Consider the following 17,308-nt stretch of genomic DNA (forward strand, 5'->3'; position numbering starts at 1 on the left):
ATGTTGGGGATACCATAAGAAAAATCTTACCTTGATCAAAATAAAGAAGAGGTTCGAAAGCGTGAGTGACTACGACGTCTTGCCGCCTTTGAGGAACACCGCATCACGTTCGTCGAGGTCCTGTGCCATCCTCGTGTACAGCTCCACACGCCGGGCCAGCACAGAGTCGGTGCCGCCCGAGGCCAACCAAGCAAAAAGGCGCAAGATTTCACAACTTGATCGACGCAATAGATGAGAAAATTGCGTGGGAGGAGATAGGTTGAAGAGGATTATGCAGGGAGGTAGGAGTAGGAGCCCATGGGCAGCTAGCGGAGGAGGAGAACGAGAAGGAGGTCGGCGGCCAAAAGGAACCACACGACAGTTACTAGAGATTTGGCACAGTAATCTCGAAGGCAGATCTGACAGGGGAGGGTGAAGGAGAGCGGTTGGCCAGGGGAGGCGAAGGAGGTGGAGGAGGGCTATGAGAGAGAGCACACCGGATGGAGAAGGTCAATCCTCGGTGAAGGCGATGGCGTTGGCGAAGGTGACAGCGCGGGTGAAGGAGTTTGAGGGTGAGGGCGCGAGAAGCCAGGGGTGAGGCTAGCGGCGGTGGGTTGGGGGGGGCAGAGAAGCTGAGGGGAGGTTGAGGGGGGTGCGGGCGAGTGATTGGAGAGCTGACGGTGATTTTGGGAGTGGGGCGAGGAGGATGGGGTGTGGGAGAAGAAGCTAGGTGGCGGTGGAGGGGGAAGGTGCGAGTGAGCAAACGGAAGCGCAGGTTAGCGGATGGAGAGTGAGCAGATGAAATGAATGACGATGCTGTGTCACAGGAAAACGATGAGGATAGGGCAGGCAGAGGAATCTCACAGAAGTAGAGGAATATGTTGGGTGGACAGAACACGTCTTATTGCTTTTTTAGGTAGGAGAGAAGAGATTATGCTGATGGTAGCAATGTGTGTTGCATTCATATTGCGTCGTCGTATATGGTCTCTTGTATGATTTAGTAGCTCATGGATACATGCATCGTCATCTTTTGATATTGGTATACTTTGTGTAGGAAATGATCTAAATATTATTTATTGTAACATTTAGAAACCGTAGCAACGCACGAGCACAATACTAGGCAAGAGTTAATTCGTCAACTGTTTGACATGTGATAAGTGAGCACGGTGGATGACTACATATCCAGATTTGAGGCGGTCATGCACTCCATGTTAGCACATAATCCTGCTCTTGATCCTGTGTTTTTCACCATGAAGTTTGTTTATGGGCTTCGGAGGACATAAGGAACATGATCATACTCCACCGACCGAAGGACTTGGATACTGCACATGCATTGGCTTCATTGCACGAAGGAGTGGGAAAGCCTACACGAGCATGCAATGAGTGATTGGGAGAGCATGTCTCAGGTGCTTGGGGAAATAGGCAATTGCCGTCTATGCATACCCCAGTAAGAATGTCTGGAGACAGTATTGCAGTGAATCATCGAGGAGCAAAGAGTGCAAGAGTCCCAGATCGACGACCCACTTAAGATAGCTAACAACCCTACACGCTTACTACCGAGCGTGTGGGTTATGTTTCAAATGTGGAGAGAAATGGGAGCAACAACATCATTGTGCTAACACTGTCCAGATTCATGTGGTGGAGGAGTTACTGGATTTGTTGCAGAATTAGGACCAAATGGATGTTCCCACTTAAGAAGATGTTTTTGATGAGGATAGTCTGATGACAATATCTCATGTGGCAACGACGGGAGGAAATAGTGCTCACATGGTAAGGCTGTTGGGGATGTTTGGAGATCAAGAGATGCTCATATTGGTGGATTCAGGTAGCTCACATAGTTTCATAAACTTTCATACAATGGCTAAGATCTCCAAGAAACCAACCAAAATCCGTGAGATGAAAGTCAAGATAGCAAATGGAGGACAGATGCATTGTGGCGGTGAACTATCTCAATGTGAGTGGTGGGTGCAAGGTCATACATTGAATATCAGTTTTAGAATCTTACCCCTTGGCTATTATGACATCATATTAGGGATGAATTGGTTGTCTAAATATAACCCCATGTTGAACCAGTGGGACTTGAAGAAAATGTCATTTCAACATAAAGGGGAAATGATCACTCTACAAGGCCTCATTGCTCAGTTGAACCAATGTTCTTCCTTATCTACAGATCAACTGGAGAAATTGCTAAGAAGTAATGCAATAGATCATATTGTGTGTTGGTGTGAACATATGTCTAATGGATCAATGGGTGCCATACCTGCTAGAGTTCAAGTTTTTCTGACAGAATTTGCTAAAGTCCTTGATGAGCCCAAGTCTCTACCTACTCAGAAATTGGGACCACCACATTCCTCTCATACCTAATGTCGACCCAGTAAGCATTAGACCTTATAGATACACTCCAGAGTAAAAAAAGTTGAAATTGAACAACAAGTGTCATATATGCTAATAACAGCCTTGATCCAACCCAGCACTAGTCTTTGTTCTTCTTTGGTTTTGCTAGTCACAAAGAAGAAGGGTCATGGCGTTTTTGTATTGACTTTAGACAACTCAATGCTATCACAATGAAGAATAAATATCCCTTACCAATTATTGATGAGTTGTTGGATGAGTTAGCTGGAACTTCATGGTTCTCTAAACTGGACCTCAGGGCAGGATATCACCAGTTCAGGTTGTGTGAAGGAGATGAACACAAAACTGTATTTCAAACATATCATGGACATTTGAATTCAAGGTGATGATGCCATATGGCCTTTGCAATGCCCAGCTACCTTTAAAAATGCTATGAATGAAATTCTTACTCCATTGCTCAAAAAAGGTGCACTTGTTTTTATAGATGATATTTTGATATATAATTACAGTCTTGTTGAGCATCTGGATCATCTAAAGCAAGTGTTCAAGATACATAAAGAACAAGGACTAAAGTTCAAGAATTCTACATGTACATTTGTACATAACACTATTTCATATCCCGGGCACATCATTTTAGCACAAGGTGTTTCACCAGGAGACAAAATCAAAGATGTGCAAGACTGGTCAGTACCTGCTAATGCTAAAGAGCTCAAAAGCTTTTTAGGCCGAGCTGGATACTATAGAAAATTTGTCAAAATTTTTGGTCTTATAAGCAAAGCATTGATAGATATGCTCAAGAAGGTTGCATGAGCAGGTGCCATGGAACAGGTTGCACCAGCAAGACCATATCGCGTAGGATTATTGGAAATTGTTGTTCGATTTATGGTAAAGACTAGTTTCTTGTCATGCGGGCTTCGGCCACCCAATCAGGCTCCTACGGTCATCCTTCTCAATCTTCTACCATGCTCCACTTGGACCCTTGCTCCCCAAAATCTCTCTCTCAGTGCGTTCTCTCTTCCCCCATATCCTCCTCTCTTAATTTGCGCTACCTCGGCCACTATAGCAATTGTCACTGGCCACAATCCAATCCACCAGTGAACCCCTTGCAGCTCAATTATGTTGCTCCATTCAATCGTGCTGCTCAGCTTTGGTTCGCACAGCTAGGATGGAGCCGAGATGGTTGCCATAGCGGAGAGGGACCGGTCCATACGGACTTTGTGCTAGCTATGGCTGTGGTGGTTGGGTAGCCCATGAAGGGCAGGGGCGTTAGGGAGAGGCAAGGAAGGAGGAGATGAGAAGAATGGTGAATTTTATGTTGCTTGCCTTGAATTTGTGCTGCTCGGCTTTGATTTGCACAATGGGGCGGAGCAGAGATGGTTGCAAGGGTGATGTGGAGCTCAAGAACATGGGGATGGATGGCTTAGCAAGGGTCACTGGACAACTGCCCAGGGTATGTTACGTAGGTACCTCTGTCATTTATTATTGGCTTGATCTGTGGAAGTCCGACTCAAATTTGCTCAATTTGATGGATTAGCTCAGCATCTCTTTGAGTTTTTCTTTGGGATCTGGGTAGCTTGTTTCCCACAACACCCTACCCATGAGCGCTATGCCAGATCATCGAGCGTTGGCAATATCATTATTTTTTGCAGCGATTTGCTTTCAAAATTATCCAAATTTTCCTAGAAACTGTACAAAGTTGCTTCATTTTTACCTAGCTAATGCATCAAATTGCCTTTTCAATTTTATTTGTAGTTATCGAAATTTTGCTTCTCAAGGTCACATAATTTGCGTGCAAATATTATGTTGATTTGTTTGTTTTTCCAATCCTAACTGAGCTGCATTTTGTTTCTTAGCTGGAACAATTGATTTGCTGTGCTACAACTTGCCTTTAAAGTTGCACTTATTTGCTTCTCTTGTGGCAGAATTTTGCTTCTGAGTTTGTATTAACCTGCCTTTTCATTTTGAATATGCACAGCATGTTAATTGATTTTTGCGTTTTTTTGAGTTTGTGCTAATTCGTTCCTGGTGGTACAACTGAATTGCCCTCAAAATTGCACATTTTTGCTGCTACAATCATTTTATGATCCAACTCTGTGAGCCTTTGTAGATTTACTTATTGTAGTGTACTGATTTGCTTAACCATTTGTTTCAATTTACATTTCCCCCCCTCAAAATTGCTTGTTACATTGATAAGCAGAGTTGATAACACATAGCCATATCTGAAATGTTATTTTTTCTTATATATTTTCTCCTCCTGATGATATAATTATGTGACGTGATTAGTGCATGCACGTGAATGCCTATTAACACTGGACTAATCTGCACTTGCATGCTTCCACGCACGGGATGCCTATTATGAGTAGTGACCTGATAAAAAAAAACATCTAATCAAATATAGTTTCCACATTGAGATGTGAATGGCCTTGATTTTTATGATCCAACATGCATGCGTTACCCTAGTCCTTGATTTATTCGTTATTTATCTTACAACTGCGTACATAGTCGGCTCGAGAAAGTCGCTACTATTAATTCACAACGACAAGATAGCATCACTACGAGTATAGTTCATATTATCACCACGGACAGAGTAATCCATAACCTTCTCCACGCCATCACCGTATCATGTGATCGGGCGATCACCTCGGATGCGCCTCCTCACCCTTCTGCAATCATCAACCAACCAAGAGCAAAGACATATCATCACAAACAACCCAAAGAATTCAGAGTTCTCTTTAAAAAGATGAGAGATAAATAATGAATTAATCAAGTTGGTGGTAAATGATTGCTGGCTTCTCACCTTGTCCCCTTTGTCCCTCTTGGCTGCCTCGGCCTTGTCCTTGTCCGCCTTCCTCCTCAGCTTTTCCAGCTTCTCCCGCTCCATCTTCTGCTTAATCAATCAACCTAGTTTAATTAGTTAATTAGCACAATCAAATCCCAGCACTCCCACACGCAGCAGTAATCGATCACCACCTGTATGTAGACGTTCTCGGCTGCGCGCTCCTCCTCGCTGAGCACCCTACCGGAGGTCTTGTCGCTGAAGTAGCGCGGCACGCGGCCACCGCCTACGCCCTCCATCCTCCTCGCCGCGGCCTCCGCAACCGCCGCCCAGTTAGCAGGCTGGGGAATCCTCCTCACGGCCGTTCTTGTGGCCATCCCACCGCACGCCTTCTTGCTCCCAAAGAAGACGATGACGCTGACACGTCGTCGATGACTCTCGCTCGTGCCTTACGGGGATCGAGCGGCGCAGTGAAATTATCCGTCTATTTGTACTGGTGGATGCCTTCGCCTTTTCCTAAGTCTACTAGAAGGGTCTGTCAGTGTCCGTCCGATGCTCCGAACCAGCCGGATTCTCATATGAATGAAGATAAGGATGAGCTCATGAGCCGGATAAAGAACAAGAAAAAAACTTGGAACTGGTACAGAACACGGTTTTGGGAAAAAAAACAAAACTGCGACTGGAACGCTTGTATTGCGCTTCTTTTCCCGATCCTTCTGGTCTGTTTATTTTAGTTAGAGAATATGAAAAACAGATTGTAAAAAGCTGGATAAAAAACAAGAAAATGCAGTTGGACCATATGGGCTTCGCGGTATCACCGTATTGAGCCTGTTAAGGTTAGGTTTAACCAGGCCTGGTTCAACACGTCCCGGCCCATGAGCACGACGCAAAATGAGAGACCGTGGCAGGGGCATCGATTACCAACTACGAGCAGATCGGACGGTGGCCGGTGTCGTTTACCTCCCAGTTCACATAACCTGCTCAACTACCCCATGCCAGGTGGGCCCCGAGGTCTCTCCTTAAAATCCTTTGGCATTTCTCTTTTCAAAGCAGCGCCCGCACTCGGCTGGAGGCTGGGGCAGGCAGCAGAGCGAGTCGGGTCGGGGAGGAGGGGGTAGGTGAAGTGGGAACGCACGCGGAAAGGAGGATGGCTGCCGGCGCCGGCGCGGGGAGGAAGGTAGCGGTCGCCGCCGTGCAGTTCGCCTGTACCGACATCGAGTCCGACAACGTCGCCACCGCCGAGAGGTATCCCTAGCTTCCCTAGTTACGCCGCCCCCCTATTCTAGCAACTCGCCCCGAGGAAACCAGACTTGTAGCTGTTCGTACTTGTGTTGGCTCTAGGATTTGTGATGGTTTGGACTGAATTTAGCTTTCAATGCGCTCTCGTAGTATTTTATTCAGCGAATCAATTTTGCTTCCGACAATCGTGTCACAAGTAGTTCATTGCATTGACTTCTGTTTTACAATCGAGTGTCTATCCTGTTAAGCAACTCAGTAGTTATTGGATCCCAGGTGCTAGCGTTTCTTACCCTTTCCACTTCGGTATACCTCAACGAGTAATCTAGTCGGATCCCTATTATTCACTAAATGTAATATGGTTCATTTAAGGCGACTTATTCAGTACCAATCACCTCAAATAAAACTACAATGATCCTATTAGATCTCAACGGCGCTGTAGTTGCACATTGGATTCCTGTGTCGTGGATTACACAATACACTGTTGGGCATAGAATTGTGACCTTTATGTCAATTAATCTCTTGTTGCACATTCTGTTGCCATTCTTTTTTCCTATCTACTACTTTATTCTTCTCCATGGAGATAATTGAAACTGCCCTTCCCTTTAAAGTGAATTATTGAGGCATCTGCCTTGATGTTCGGACTCTGATATGTACCTTTTGAAGTTGTGCTATTGGATGTGATGAAAATATGCTGTGTGTGTCAAATCTATTTATGCTCTAATACAGTGATAATCAGTTGCCTGTGCTATGTTAATAGCTTCTATTAAATCCCAATCACAAATCTGATGGCTATGTTTTCAATTTTGTCCATCTGGTGAGATTTGGGTAACTATGGTGCATGATCTTCTATATTGTAGTATTGCAGAGTGAAAGCTCTATCCACTTGCATTAGGTAGTTTAGTTTCATACTTTGTATGTTGATCACCACAAAAACACATCCAATTACTGCAGGCTTGGCTCTTATAAGTTCTCTCTACAATCTACATTTCAATCAATGTATTTCAAGCCACTGGTGTAGTTCTAACTTCTAATTACTTTGTCAGAACAGAAGCACATTGTCTTCCTTTTGGGTAAATTAGCAAGTTATGTTTAATGAGTCAGTTTTCGCCCTCGCAGTGTTAACATTTTTATCATCCTTTTTGGAAGTTACTTTGTGTCACTTCCCTAAGGGGGAGGACTTTCTTTTTCAATAGTTACAGTGCTGTCCCAGAAAAGAAAAACTTGGTAGGCTGCTATGGTCACAGTGTTATATTTATTTGATTATTGAATTTAGTGAAAGAAAACTAAAAAATTCTAAATTGTTTGGCCTTAACTTTGTTAGCAATTCTTTTGTACCTTGTGTTGGTAAACCATAACCACGTTATGGTTCCTATTGCTGACCAGAACTGCTTGAACTTACTCTGCTTCCATTAGTCTTCTTTGCTAGTTTGTTTTCCTATATGAGCATATTTGAAGGCATAGTTTTTTCTGAGTGCATTGCTGGGGGTATTCCTGGATCCTGAAGCTACTGCATAGTAATTGAGCTTGCTGCATTCTGTTCTAAATAATTGTTAATGTTTTTGATATAGTATTCACCATTAGTGGCATGATGGCTTTCTTTTCCTTTCACAGCCATTCTTCGCACAACACTCTATCACTCAAAATTCACCTTTTTTAGGACTTCCTTTGTCAATATTGCATCCTCTTTGTGTTTACCCTGCAAGATTTAGAAGTATGTTCTGACGAGACGATTAGTTGTAGGAAATTGAGACGTGACTTGAGCTATTTTACTTAAAATGATAGGACTGAAGTTATGCTATGCAGTTTTAGCTATCACTCTGTTTATCATTGCTTGTAAAACCAGCAAGCTTAGGGACTGATCATCTGTATTGCAGGTTGATTAGGGAAGCTCATAAGAAAGGTGCAAACATTATACTCATTCAGGTAAATTTATATGATAAACAAACACATGTTTAGCAATAAATCATGAAGGTTTTAGCTTGCATTGTTTCTTTCAAAACTTGAGCAGAAGGAGCATAGGAGTTCGGATGGATATTCTTGTTTTTATATTACTCCAAGTTTTTAATTCTCTGCACTGCATGTATTTGTTCATGCCCTAGGAATTATTTGAGGGGCACTATTTCTGTCAAGCTCAAAGGTTGGATTTCTTTCAGCGTGCGAAGCCTTATAAAGGTAACCCAACTATTATAAGGTATTTGCTTGTTCCTGTTTGCAGTCAACTAGTAATGCATTCATTATACTTCTTTAATATTTATATGTACACTTTTCCCCCCTCATGGTCCATAGGATGCAAAATCTTGCAAAGGAGTTGGATGTTGTAATACCTGTCAGTTTTTTTGAAGAAGCAAACAATGCACATTACAATTCGGTGGCCGTTGTTGATGCTGATGGCACTGATCTTGGTCTATACCGCAAATCCCACATTCCAGACGGACCAGGTAGTAAATGTCACTTGTATTTTTTTGATCCACTATAGGCTGGATTATCTCATCCAAAGAAGCTACTTTGTTTTGTTTGTCAGGTTATCAAGAGAAATTTTATTTCAACCCGGGTGACACCAGCTTTAAGGTGATCCTTTATTTGTAATATGCACTCAAACTATCCCTCACAAAAAATAAAAGATTTATATGTGTATATATATATGTATATGTATATATGTATATATATATATGTATATATATATATGTATATGTATGTATATATATATATGTATATGTATATATGTATATATATGTATATATATATATATGTATATGTATATATATATATGTATACACACACACACACACACACTCCAACTGTCCTTGTTATCAGCAAAAGTTCACTTAGTGTATTTGCCTCTATTGATGCAGGCTTTCAAAACCAAATATGCGACAATTGGTGTTGGTAAGTTTTTTATATTTTGCAGTTATACTGACTTCTATTTAGTTTACGCACAGTATCAGTAATAATAATTTTAATTAATTTGACACAATCTCCCTTCTAATAATTAATGCCATCCATCCTAACCTTGTAGGAATTTGTTGGGATCAGTGGTTCCCAGAGTGTGCAAGGGCTATGGTGCTTCAGGGGGCCGAAATACTGTTCTATCCCACTGCAATTGGATCTGAACCCCAGGATGGTAACCTGGATTCCCGTGAACATTGGAAGCGTGTCATGCAAGGCCATGCTGGTGCTAACTTGGTATTGTTTGTTGTTTTATATAGTTCATAATGCACTATCAGCTTCATTGAGGAATCATTATAACATTTCTTCTGCTATTTATTTTAATGGTACTAGTGAAGCTGTTTGTCATCAATTCATGATTCACCTTGAATTATCTAGGTCCCTCTTGTTGCTTCTAACCGGATAGGCAGGGAAACTGTTGAGACTGAGCATGGCAAGAGCACTATAACCTTCTACGGGAATTCATTCATTGCAGGTAATCCTGCTTCTGTATGTCTTTATACTAGGATATAGAAGAATTAAACAATAAAAGCATGATCTTAATCAAAGATATATGGTTGTTTGCAGGACCAACTGGAGAAATCTTGAAGCTTGCAAATGACAAAGATGAGGAAGTACTAGTAGCGGAGTTTGACTTGGACGAGATCAAGTCAACCAGGCACGGTTGGGGGATATTCAGGGACCGGCGTCCTGATCTATATAAAGTTCTATTGACTTTGGACGGCAAGAAATGATCATAAGCTCCACTTTTGTGGGCTTATCTATCATTGAAAGGGACACGATCTCCACAACATTTGGAAGACAGGGTCCATGAGGGTACAATAAAGTGGTAGATCTTCCCTCGTTTCCCTGCTAGTGTTCACTGCTTCATGGTATTTCACCATTTTCACATTCCACGCGATAAAAATACTTGTCATGTACGTAATGTTTTGGCAGCCAAAATATTCAAAGATCAAAGCAATAAATAACTGCATCCCTTTTACCTTTTGATGATATTAGACTACTAGAGAGTTTCTTTTTGGAGAACAAACTACTAGAGTTTGATTACTAATAGCAAGAATATGCTCATATAGCAGAATCAGCATATTTGATATCAAATGCGATTCACGATGGCCTCAACTGATAACCATCAACTAACTTTCACATGTGACCTGTTCCTTTTTCGGGCTTCTTGTGAACTCGCCTGAGTCCTAAAGTGCTTTGCAGCACACTGATGCATGCCTGGTACCTGGGTACCTGGCGTGCAGTTATTTATTGCTTTTAAAGCATCTTTCTTTTGTTGATTCCTGTCACCCAAGTCATTCAAGTATTGAGCTGCTCATCTGAGTTCTGCAAAGCCGTAAGGATCGGATGATTGACAAGTGACGCAAAACTAAACAAAATTCCGCTATATTTACATCTCTATGTTACGGGACAAGGGAACGATACTAGCGTGCAGAATTTGTTGACACTTGCTGATTAAACCTCAGTGCAAGAAACTAAAATCCTGTTCTATTCGTTCTGCTCCTGCCTTTTCTCTTGCACAATTGAATGGGCTAGTTCTTGCTCTTGGTACTGATGAGCATCTACCAGTTATTCCTCCTCCGGTTGGGGTTGGGCGAAGTGGAGCTTGAACCGGCCGTCCTCCCGGCGCGCCTGGAGCAGCTCCCTGGACGGTATCCTCATCTCCCGCAGCACCAGGCGGCCGTCTGCCCGGTGAGGCCGGAGGTAGAGCCACGGCTTCCCGCTGGCCCCGATCACCGAGATCGGCGGGGAGAACGCCCTCCAGCTCCTGGTCCTCGTCGGCTCCTCGTCACTGTCACGGTGCTGCCTATTGCATGGCAGGGCCTGCCCGGCTTGGACGTCGTTGACGCTGGCGTCCTTGTCGACGTCGTTGACGACATCACCAAGATCGACGTCGCCGGAGCTCTCGGAGCCGAGGCCCTCGGTGCAGAGGCCGAGGTGGTGAGGCAAGAGGGACGACGGCACCTTGGAGGGTCGTAGCGGTGGTGTTGGTGGAGGCAGCGGAAGAGCTGGCTTGACGCCGCGGCCGTCATCGACGTCGAACGGCTCCGGTATCTGCGAGGATCTTGCTGGCGTCGCTGGCATCAGCGGTGGCCGGGTCCCCTCGTACGCGTAGGCGCATGCCATCGCGGCCATGCACGCACGAACGCCTGGTGAGGCGAACTCGCCCTCGTCTTAGTGGTGGTGCGCTCGAGCTTAGCCGTTGTTCCTTGTTGGCGTCCTGAATTATACGGGGCGAGAACGAGAAGGCATGGGAGCCGGGCGGGACCCGTGGCCCGCGTTTTGGCACCTTGAAGAGGGCGGTGGCGACAGGTGAGATAGGCGGCTATGCCTCTACGGCGCCTTCGCGCGTGGTGCAGAGGCCGGCGGATCGGATGGGTTCGACTCGCTGTTAGATCGGCGAGGTTTTAACGTTTCTCTCCATCCTGATGATCGATGATACGATTCTGCTGGATTTAGTGCTGGAAAGTCGAGTAGAAGGTCATACCGAATTACTGATTCCTCGGTTTGAGCTGTTCCTATCTGCACCAGGAATGTTAGTGTGCATTCGATTGCGATCCTGGAGACCGGCAGTATTTGGCGTAGATTGCCTTTGACCAGCTAGCTAGCAGCGTATGCAAATTAAGCCAGCCAATCATTGGCTGCCTGATTTTTTTTGCTTAAAAAATGGCTGCCTGATTTTGCTCTTGCACGTCGAATTAAACAAGTTGTAATAATCCCCTGTTGTGTAATTCACGAGCTAACAAGATACCAGTTCGAGTTTGGCACCGCGTTTCTAATCCAAACGGGCAGGAAAAGTCATTGCTCGATGGTTATGTATGGATGACAGGGAAGTGAAGAGAAAAAAGACGGATTGGAACTCTAAGATGATAGGTGACAACAGGAGAGATTAACTATTTGTCTATTGATTACTAGCTCAAGGCGTGAAGGTGTAAATGAACCATCCATCTTATTATATTATAGAAATAGTAGGAGATATTTCGCATAAACGAATCATACAATACGCACATGATTTTATATAGGTTTAGGTCTTCCTTAAGATAATAGCCACACGTCCTGTTAGTCTTGTATTAATCTCTGAGATTATTTATAAGAGGGTGTTTGGCTAGCCTAGATACATCTAAACCAAGTCGGAGAGCTCTCTTGTATATAGTCAGGGAGAATAGCTAATACAAATCTAAATTGCAGAAGGCTCGAGGGTTTAGAGCTTCTGCAAGCTTGAATGACTTCAATGGATTTGTGTTGACTTGAATTGGCTTATCCTCCACAAGATCCTCTGGCTCCATATATATAGAGGGGTTGTCATACAACTTCTGAAGTCTTTCCTTATCATTCTTAGAGATAAACTTTTCTGTTTACAAGATCTCGAGTATCTATAGGCAGTTTTCATATGACAAAAGATTTATTTCCCGAGGATAGAGATATACCCTAAAAATGTAGGAAACCCCTAAGGTGTCCAGATATGTTAGTTTTACATTACCTATCATCAAACCCCCCACTAGTGCGTGAAATGAGACTTCGACAGATTAAATGCTTAGTCAGCAAAGATAAATATTTTGACTGATTGCGTCCTCGAGCATAACTCAGGTACCTGGATAGGATGGTATATCTAACCAAGTTCTTGCAATTCTTGGGTCGTTTATTTGGGCTTCCGAATACCTTCGAGTACTCAGGTGAGCCCCCGAGAAGGTATTCCCTCCGAGTAGGAATTTTGATTCATCCAAGAAATATCATCCCGATCCTTTGAAAAGACAGGGAGAAAAGACTAGTTTGTCGCTGATCGAGTTTGGAATTTGAACCGTCGCAACAGAGATTTTTCGTGGTGGTGAGGAGATTCTCTCCCTGACAAGAGATCATGATGATGATCGGGGACTGCAAGAGTACCGCAAAGCAGTGCCTTGTCTTATCTAGGATACTATTCCAACTGCCCCCACGTGCTTTAAGATAGTACTCAAGGTATTGAATGAGATGAGATACCGTCTCTTTGTCTGTGCGAGTCTGTGAAAGTGACACGACTTGATTGTGGGTTGATGCTTGGGTTACCGTGAACCATTATGCACCCGCTCCCATCATTCAACGCTTGAAGACAAAGAGTCAACGTCTCTTCGCGACCCAGAAGCCTTTATAACCCCCGAGTGGCGAGCTCTCGCTGCATCAGCCTCACAACCTAAGCATGGAGTCTTCGTCCTCATCTAACTCACGACAAGTTAGGGTTAGAGTTTTATCACCCTTAGGTCCCCTATCCTCATCACCAAGGTCTCCCCCTTTAGCGCCACCATCTTCCCCAACCGAGTTGGACTCCATTGTGGAGGTTTTCAACATCTCTTATGATGTGGAGGTAGAAGAGAAAGCGGTGACCATTAGTGTCTTCGTTAAAGACAATGAGGCCCTAGCTCCAGAAGAATCATCCCCAAGCCAAGAGGAGGTGGACTGGGATCTCTTGGAGGAAGAGATAGGGAAGAGGAGATGACCGCTAAGGAGAAGGAGGAGGAGGCAGAGACTGACAATGTCTCTATTCAAGGCGGCAAGGTCTCTGCTTCTTCTTCGTCCTTGTCCTTGAGAGACACTGATGATGAAGGCTAACAAGGAGGTCAAGGCTTCCACTTCGTCCACATCCTCCATGACACCAATGCCGACGGTAGTGGCTAAGGAGAAAAAGGAGGAGGGAGAGGCTTCCTTGATGTTTTCTTTCTTCCTCCTCCTGCCCAACGACGAGTAGAATGTAGGGCTTTTAGATCTTCTTTTGGATGTTCATTCTCTTTAGCATATCTATAAAAAGAGCTCAAAATCTTGTTAAATAAAAAAAATCCTACTTTTTAATGAAATGTCTATGTATGAATGTGGGTCTTCACGAATACAAAAATTGGCAAACATGCATTTAGCCTTTGAAACATTTCTTCCGATTAGTTTGGGGAATTCCCTAGCCACTTGTCAGGATGTACATCGTGGATTACCTTAGGTCAGACTTGAGTGAAAAGTATTGTAGCTTTTAGGCACTCATGGACTCGATAAGGATCTTCACGATCCCTGAAAAGTGGTTTCATATTATCATCCATTTTTTTCAAAAAACACTTTATGGTAACACGTCAAATATTTGCATCCATTGGCACTGAATATATATGAATCCCCCGACTAGTTATCGAGGAAAAGTTCTCGGATAGATAGTCTATAATTCTGAGGGCGCACTTGTGCATAATCACCCGAATAGCGGCTTATCTCAACTTAAGGCATTAGATTGCAACATTGAAAAGTAACAAGATATACTGATTTGATTTAGTAATATGATGACTAAGGTTACAAAATATATCCTAAGTACTTACACATAGAACTAACGAAGCTGGTCGATATTCCAAGAATTTTAAGGACTTGACCATCCTCCACTGCTAACCTATACGATCCTGGATGACTGGACTCGATGATGCGCGTTTGCCCGATCTTCCGAAAGATAATATGATAAGTCGATTGGTGGAGCTTAGACATTGATGATCTAAATGCTCTGAATAGAATAGATCGAGAACTCTCGCAACCACTATACCACTACTCCATGGTTATCAACCGTGCCAAGACGCAGTTGACCTCGCCGAGAAGGCTTTTCTTACAAGCGAATCGAGAACACAAGCAAGAACAGGTAGATGCAATCTGAATATTGCTAATTACCAATGAAGTACTCGAGTTGGGGTTCAACAAATCGATAAACGGTGAAACTGTCTAAAACAAAATAATCTAAGCTAAACCCAAGCCTAAACTATGATGGCTACTGTGTATATATAGGAGGGACATGAAGAGATCGACCTAGGGTTGTGCAGATGTGGAAAGATGCATGCATAACCTGGACTCCGACCCCGACACGATTACAAGACCTGACAAGGTCCAAAACGATGATACAACACCTTATTTTAATGACTCTGATTAATCTATAAGGATTATAAGTGTGATATCAGATCTATTGAAAAGGTCTTGTCAATAGCTTTCCAACGAGTCCAAGAACACCTCAATTGGACTCCGTATGAAAAAATTATGCCCGTTTTATTGACGTACTATCCTAGAACTCGACCACGACCACGACTTCGACCACGACTAGAACTCAGCCTCAAGTCCGAGTAGACTTGGCCTTCGAGGGGCGGCGTCTGCCTCTCCTTGTTGGTGATGCGAGGTCTCATCCCATCCTCGGTGACTCTCCATACATCCGACCATCGGGCTTGCAAGTAACAAGTCATTAGAATTTTTCACCTGTAGAAGTTTGTGCCATCAAAAAGTGGAGCACTATGGGAATCCATCCCAACCTCGAACGTCACAACTCACTAGACAGTGAACTCTAACCGATCACGATGAGACTAAGGCTCAAATACCACTTGAATTGGCAAAATCTTATGAAAGGTGTGAAGCTCTAACACAAATTGAAGAGCTAGATGTGAGCTCTAGCTCTGATACCAATTGAAGAGATCGATAACATCCTAAGAGGGGGGTGAACTAGTATACTTAGAACTATTTTGGCTTTAAAAACTACACAAGATAAATCTATATTAAATTCTATCTAGATGTGCTCTAGTTTTATCTACTCTAATGATCAAAGCATTTACAACCTATCTAAGAAGGTAAATTGCAAGAATGTAAATAAGGTAGAGAGAGCAAACTCGGCATAAGGGATTTTTTTTGTGGTATAGATAGCATGAATACCATCCCTAGTCCACGTTGGAGCTCCACAAAGGATATTCTCCTGGTCAATACCCGGTCACGGCTCTTGAGCCACCAAGTCACAAAGATAAGGTCTTCACCCGGATGAGCCACCAAGCCACCAAGGAAAGGTCTCACCACTAGTCTTTCTTCTGGTTCCTTGCTGCTGTGATCATTTCGGAGCATGAGCCACCAAGGCAAGAGTCTCCGCGTCCCTGCATAATCACCTTGCCGTCACTCCACACAAGCTTTCCAGTGAGTCACCAAGACTCTAAGATGTCAGTGTACCACTTGGTACAAGGTTAGATCTCTTCTTGATCCACTCTCTAGGAAGTAATCACCTAGCAGCATTCTCTCTAGCCCTATAAGACTGATCACTCTCTAATGGTATGCTTAATTGCCTTGAATGATCACTTTGAGCACTTTGGTGCCTTGGATGTCTTCTCATGTGTACATAAACTTTTCTGGACTCTAGCACCTTCTAATGGCCGAGTGGGTAGGTATTTATAACCTCAAACTCGTGCACTAGCCGTTAACCCAACGGCTCTGAAAACTGTTAACATCGGATGATCCGGTGAGAACAGTAGTATTAACATCGGATCATCCAGTGAGTACACTCTCACAAACTAGCCGTTGGAACCCCACTCAAACCTCTATGAACATCGGACACCCTGGTGTATACTTTATCTCCATCATCGGACTATCCGATGAGTTATCCTGAGCCATCTGAGCCTTTTCTTCTGTGTGTAAATTACTCCGGTGTATTCATTCGGTGTACATCACTCCACCACTAGACTATCCGGTGAGTTGTCTTCAGCCAACCGAGCCAATGCAACCCTCTCTAGAAATAAAGCTCCGGTGTTTCACAATCTTTATCACGAGACCATCCTATTGGGTTGAACTTTGTTCTGCTTCTTTGCACTGTTCATTGTACAGTGTATTGTCCGGTGTTCATTCCATTCACACCGGACCATCCGATGGGTTGAACCTTCAATCTTTAGCGGCTACGTCCTTCTTTGGTAATAATGCTCCAGTGCATTCATCATTCTCAACACCAGACCATCCGGTGGGTTGAGTCTTCTTCTCTTTTCTCTGGAAATGCTCCAATGCAACTCTCACTGATCACCGGACTATCCGATGAGGCTTTACCTTCATTCTTTAACACAACACCTTCTTTGAAAGAATTACTCCAGTGAGAACTCTGCTCAAACACCGGACCTTCCCATGAGGTCTTCAGGCATCTATCCCATTTGACAAATATACTCATGTGAGTTCAACACCCAAAGCACCGGGCTATCCGGTGTGGCAAATCTTCCTGGGACTTCTCCAATTCAGTCT

General features: G+C 43.6%; 3 protein-coding genes across 4 annotated transcripts; 1 reads left to right on the forward strand and 2 right to left on the reverse strand.

Annotated features, from left to right (window-relative positions):
• Positions 1 to 4,786: 4,786 nt before the first annotated feature.
• Positions 4,787 to 5,663, reverse strand: LOC133919034 (uncharacterized). The gene is made up of 3 exons (XM_062363235.1): positions 5,302 to 5,663; positions 5,129 to 5,215; positions 4,787 to 4,994 (listed from the first exon to the last, which is right to left on the reverse strand). Exons 1-3 carry the CDS (start codon positions 5,482 to 5,484, stop codon positions 4,968 to 4,970), a joined length of 297 nt encoding a protein of 98 aa, XP_062219219.1. The 5' UTR covers positions 5,485 to 5,663; the 3' UTR covers positions 4,787 to 4,967.
• Positions 5,664 to 6,149: 486 nt separating this feature from the next.
• Positions 6,150 to 10,280, forward strand: LOC133919035 (N-carbamoylputrescine amidase). 2 transcript variants are annotated; one of them, XM_062363236.1, is made up of 9 exons: positions 6,150 to 6,352; positions 8,221 to 8,269; positions 8,446 to 8,537; positions 8,633 to 8,784; positions 8,868 to 8,914; positions 9,199 to 9,232; positions 9,363 to 9,529; positions 9,671 to 9,767; positions 9,860 to 10,280. In XM_062363236.1, exons 1-9 carry the CDS (start codon positions 6,255 to 6,257, stop codon positions 10,024 to 10,026), a joined length of 903 nt encoding a protein of 300 aa, XP_062219220.1. In that variant the 5' UTR covers positions 6,150 to 6,254; the 3' UTR covers positions 10,027 to 10,280. The 2 variants fall into 2 exon arrangements, with proteins under 2 accessions (XP_062219220.1, XP_062219221.1); XM_062363237.1 differs by lacking the exon at positions 6,150 to 6,352 and having other exon boundaries at positions 8,446 to 8,518.
• A 335-nt stretch (positions 10,281 to 10,615) lies between these two features.
• Positions 10,616 to 11,696, reverse strand: LOC133919036 (protein FANTASTIC FOUR 3-like). Its single transcript, XM_062363239.1, has one exon. It carries the CDS (start codon positions 11,429 to 11,431, stop codon positions 10,865 to 10,867), a length of 567 nt encoding a protein of 188 aa, XP_062219223.1. The 5' UTR covers positions 11,432 to 11,696; the 3' UTR covers positions 10,616 to 10,864.
• Between the last annotated feature and the right edge of the window lie 5,612 nt (positions 11,697 to 17,308).

The sequence above is a fragment of the Phragmites australis genome, chromosome 5 (assembly GCF_958298935.1).
Source record: "Phragmites australis chromosome 5, lpPhrAust1.1, whole genome shotgun sequence".
Lineage (NCBI taxonomy): Eukaryota > Viridiplantae > Streptophyta > Magnoliopsida > Poales > Poaceae > Phragmites > Phragmites australis.

Bases quoted from the DNA above. Each gene is read 5' to 3' on its own strand.
- LOC133919034 (XM_062363235.1), bottom strand. From the start codon at position 5,484: ATGGCCACAAGAACGGCCGTGAGGAGGATTCCCCAGCCTGCTAACTGG. The intron at 5,216-5,301 runs GTGGTGATCGAT...TTGATTAAGCAG, and splicing joins CCGAGAACGTCTACATACAG to AAGATGGAGCGGGAGAAGCT. The intron at 4,995-5,128 runs GTGAGAAGCCAG...TGATGATTGCAG, and splicing joins AGAGGGACAAAGGGGACAAG to AAGGGTGAGGAGGCGCATCC.
- LOC133919036 (XM_062363239.1), bottom strand. From the start codon at position 11,431: ATGGCCGCGATGGCATGCGCCTACGCGTACGAGGGGACCCGGCCACCG.
- LOC133919035 (XM_062363236.1), top strand. From the start codon at position 6,255: ATGGCTGCCGGCGCCGGCGCGGGGAGGAAGGTAGCGGTCGCCGCCGTG. The intron at 6,353-8,220 runs GTATCCCTAGCT...TCTGTATTGCAG, and splicing joins AACGTCGCCACCGCCGAGAG to GTTGATTAGGGAAGCTCATA. The intron at 9,530-9,670 runs GTATTGTTTGTT...TGAATTATCTAG, and splicing joins GCCATGCTGGTGCTAACTTG to GTCCCTCTTGTTGCTTCTAA.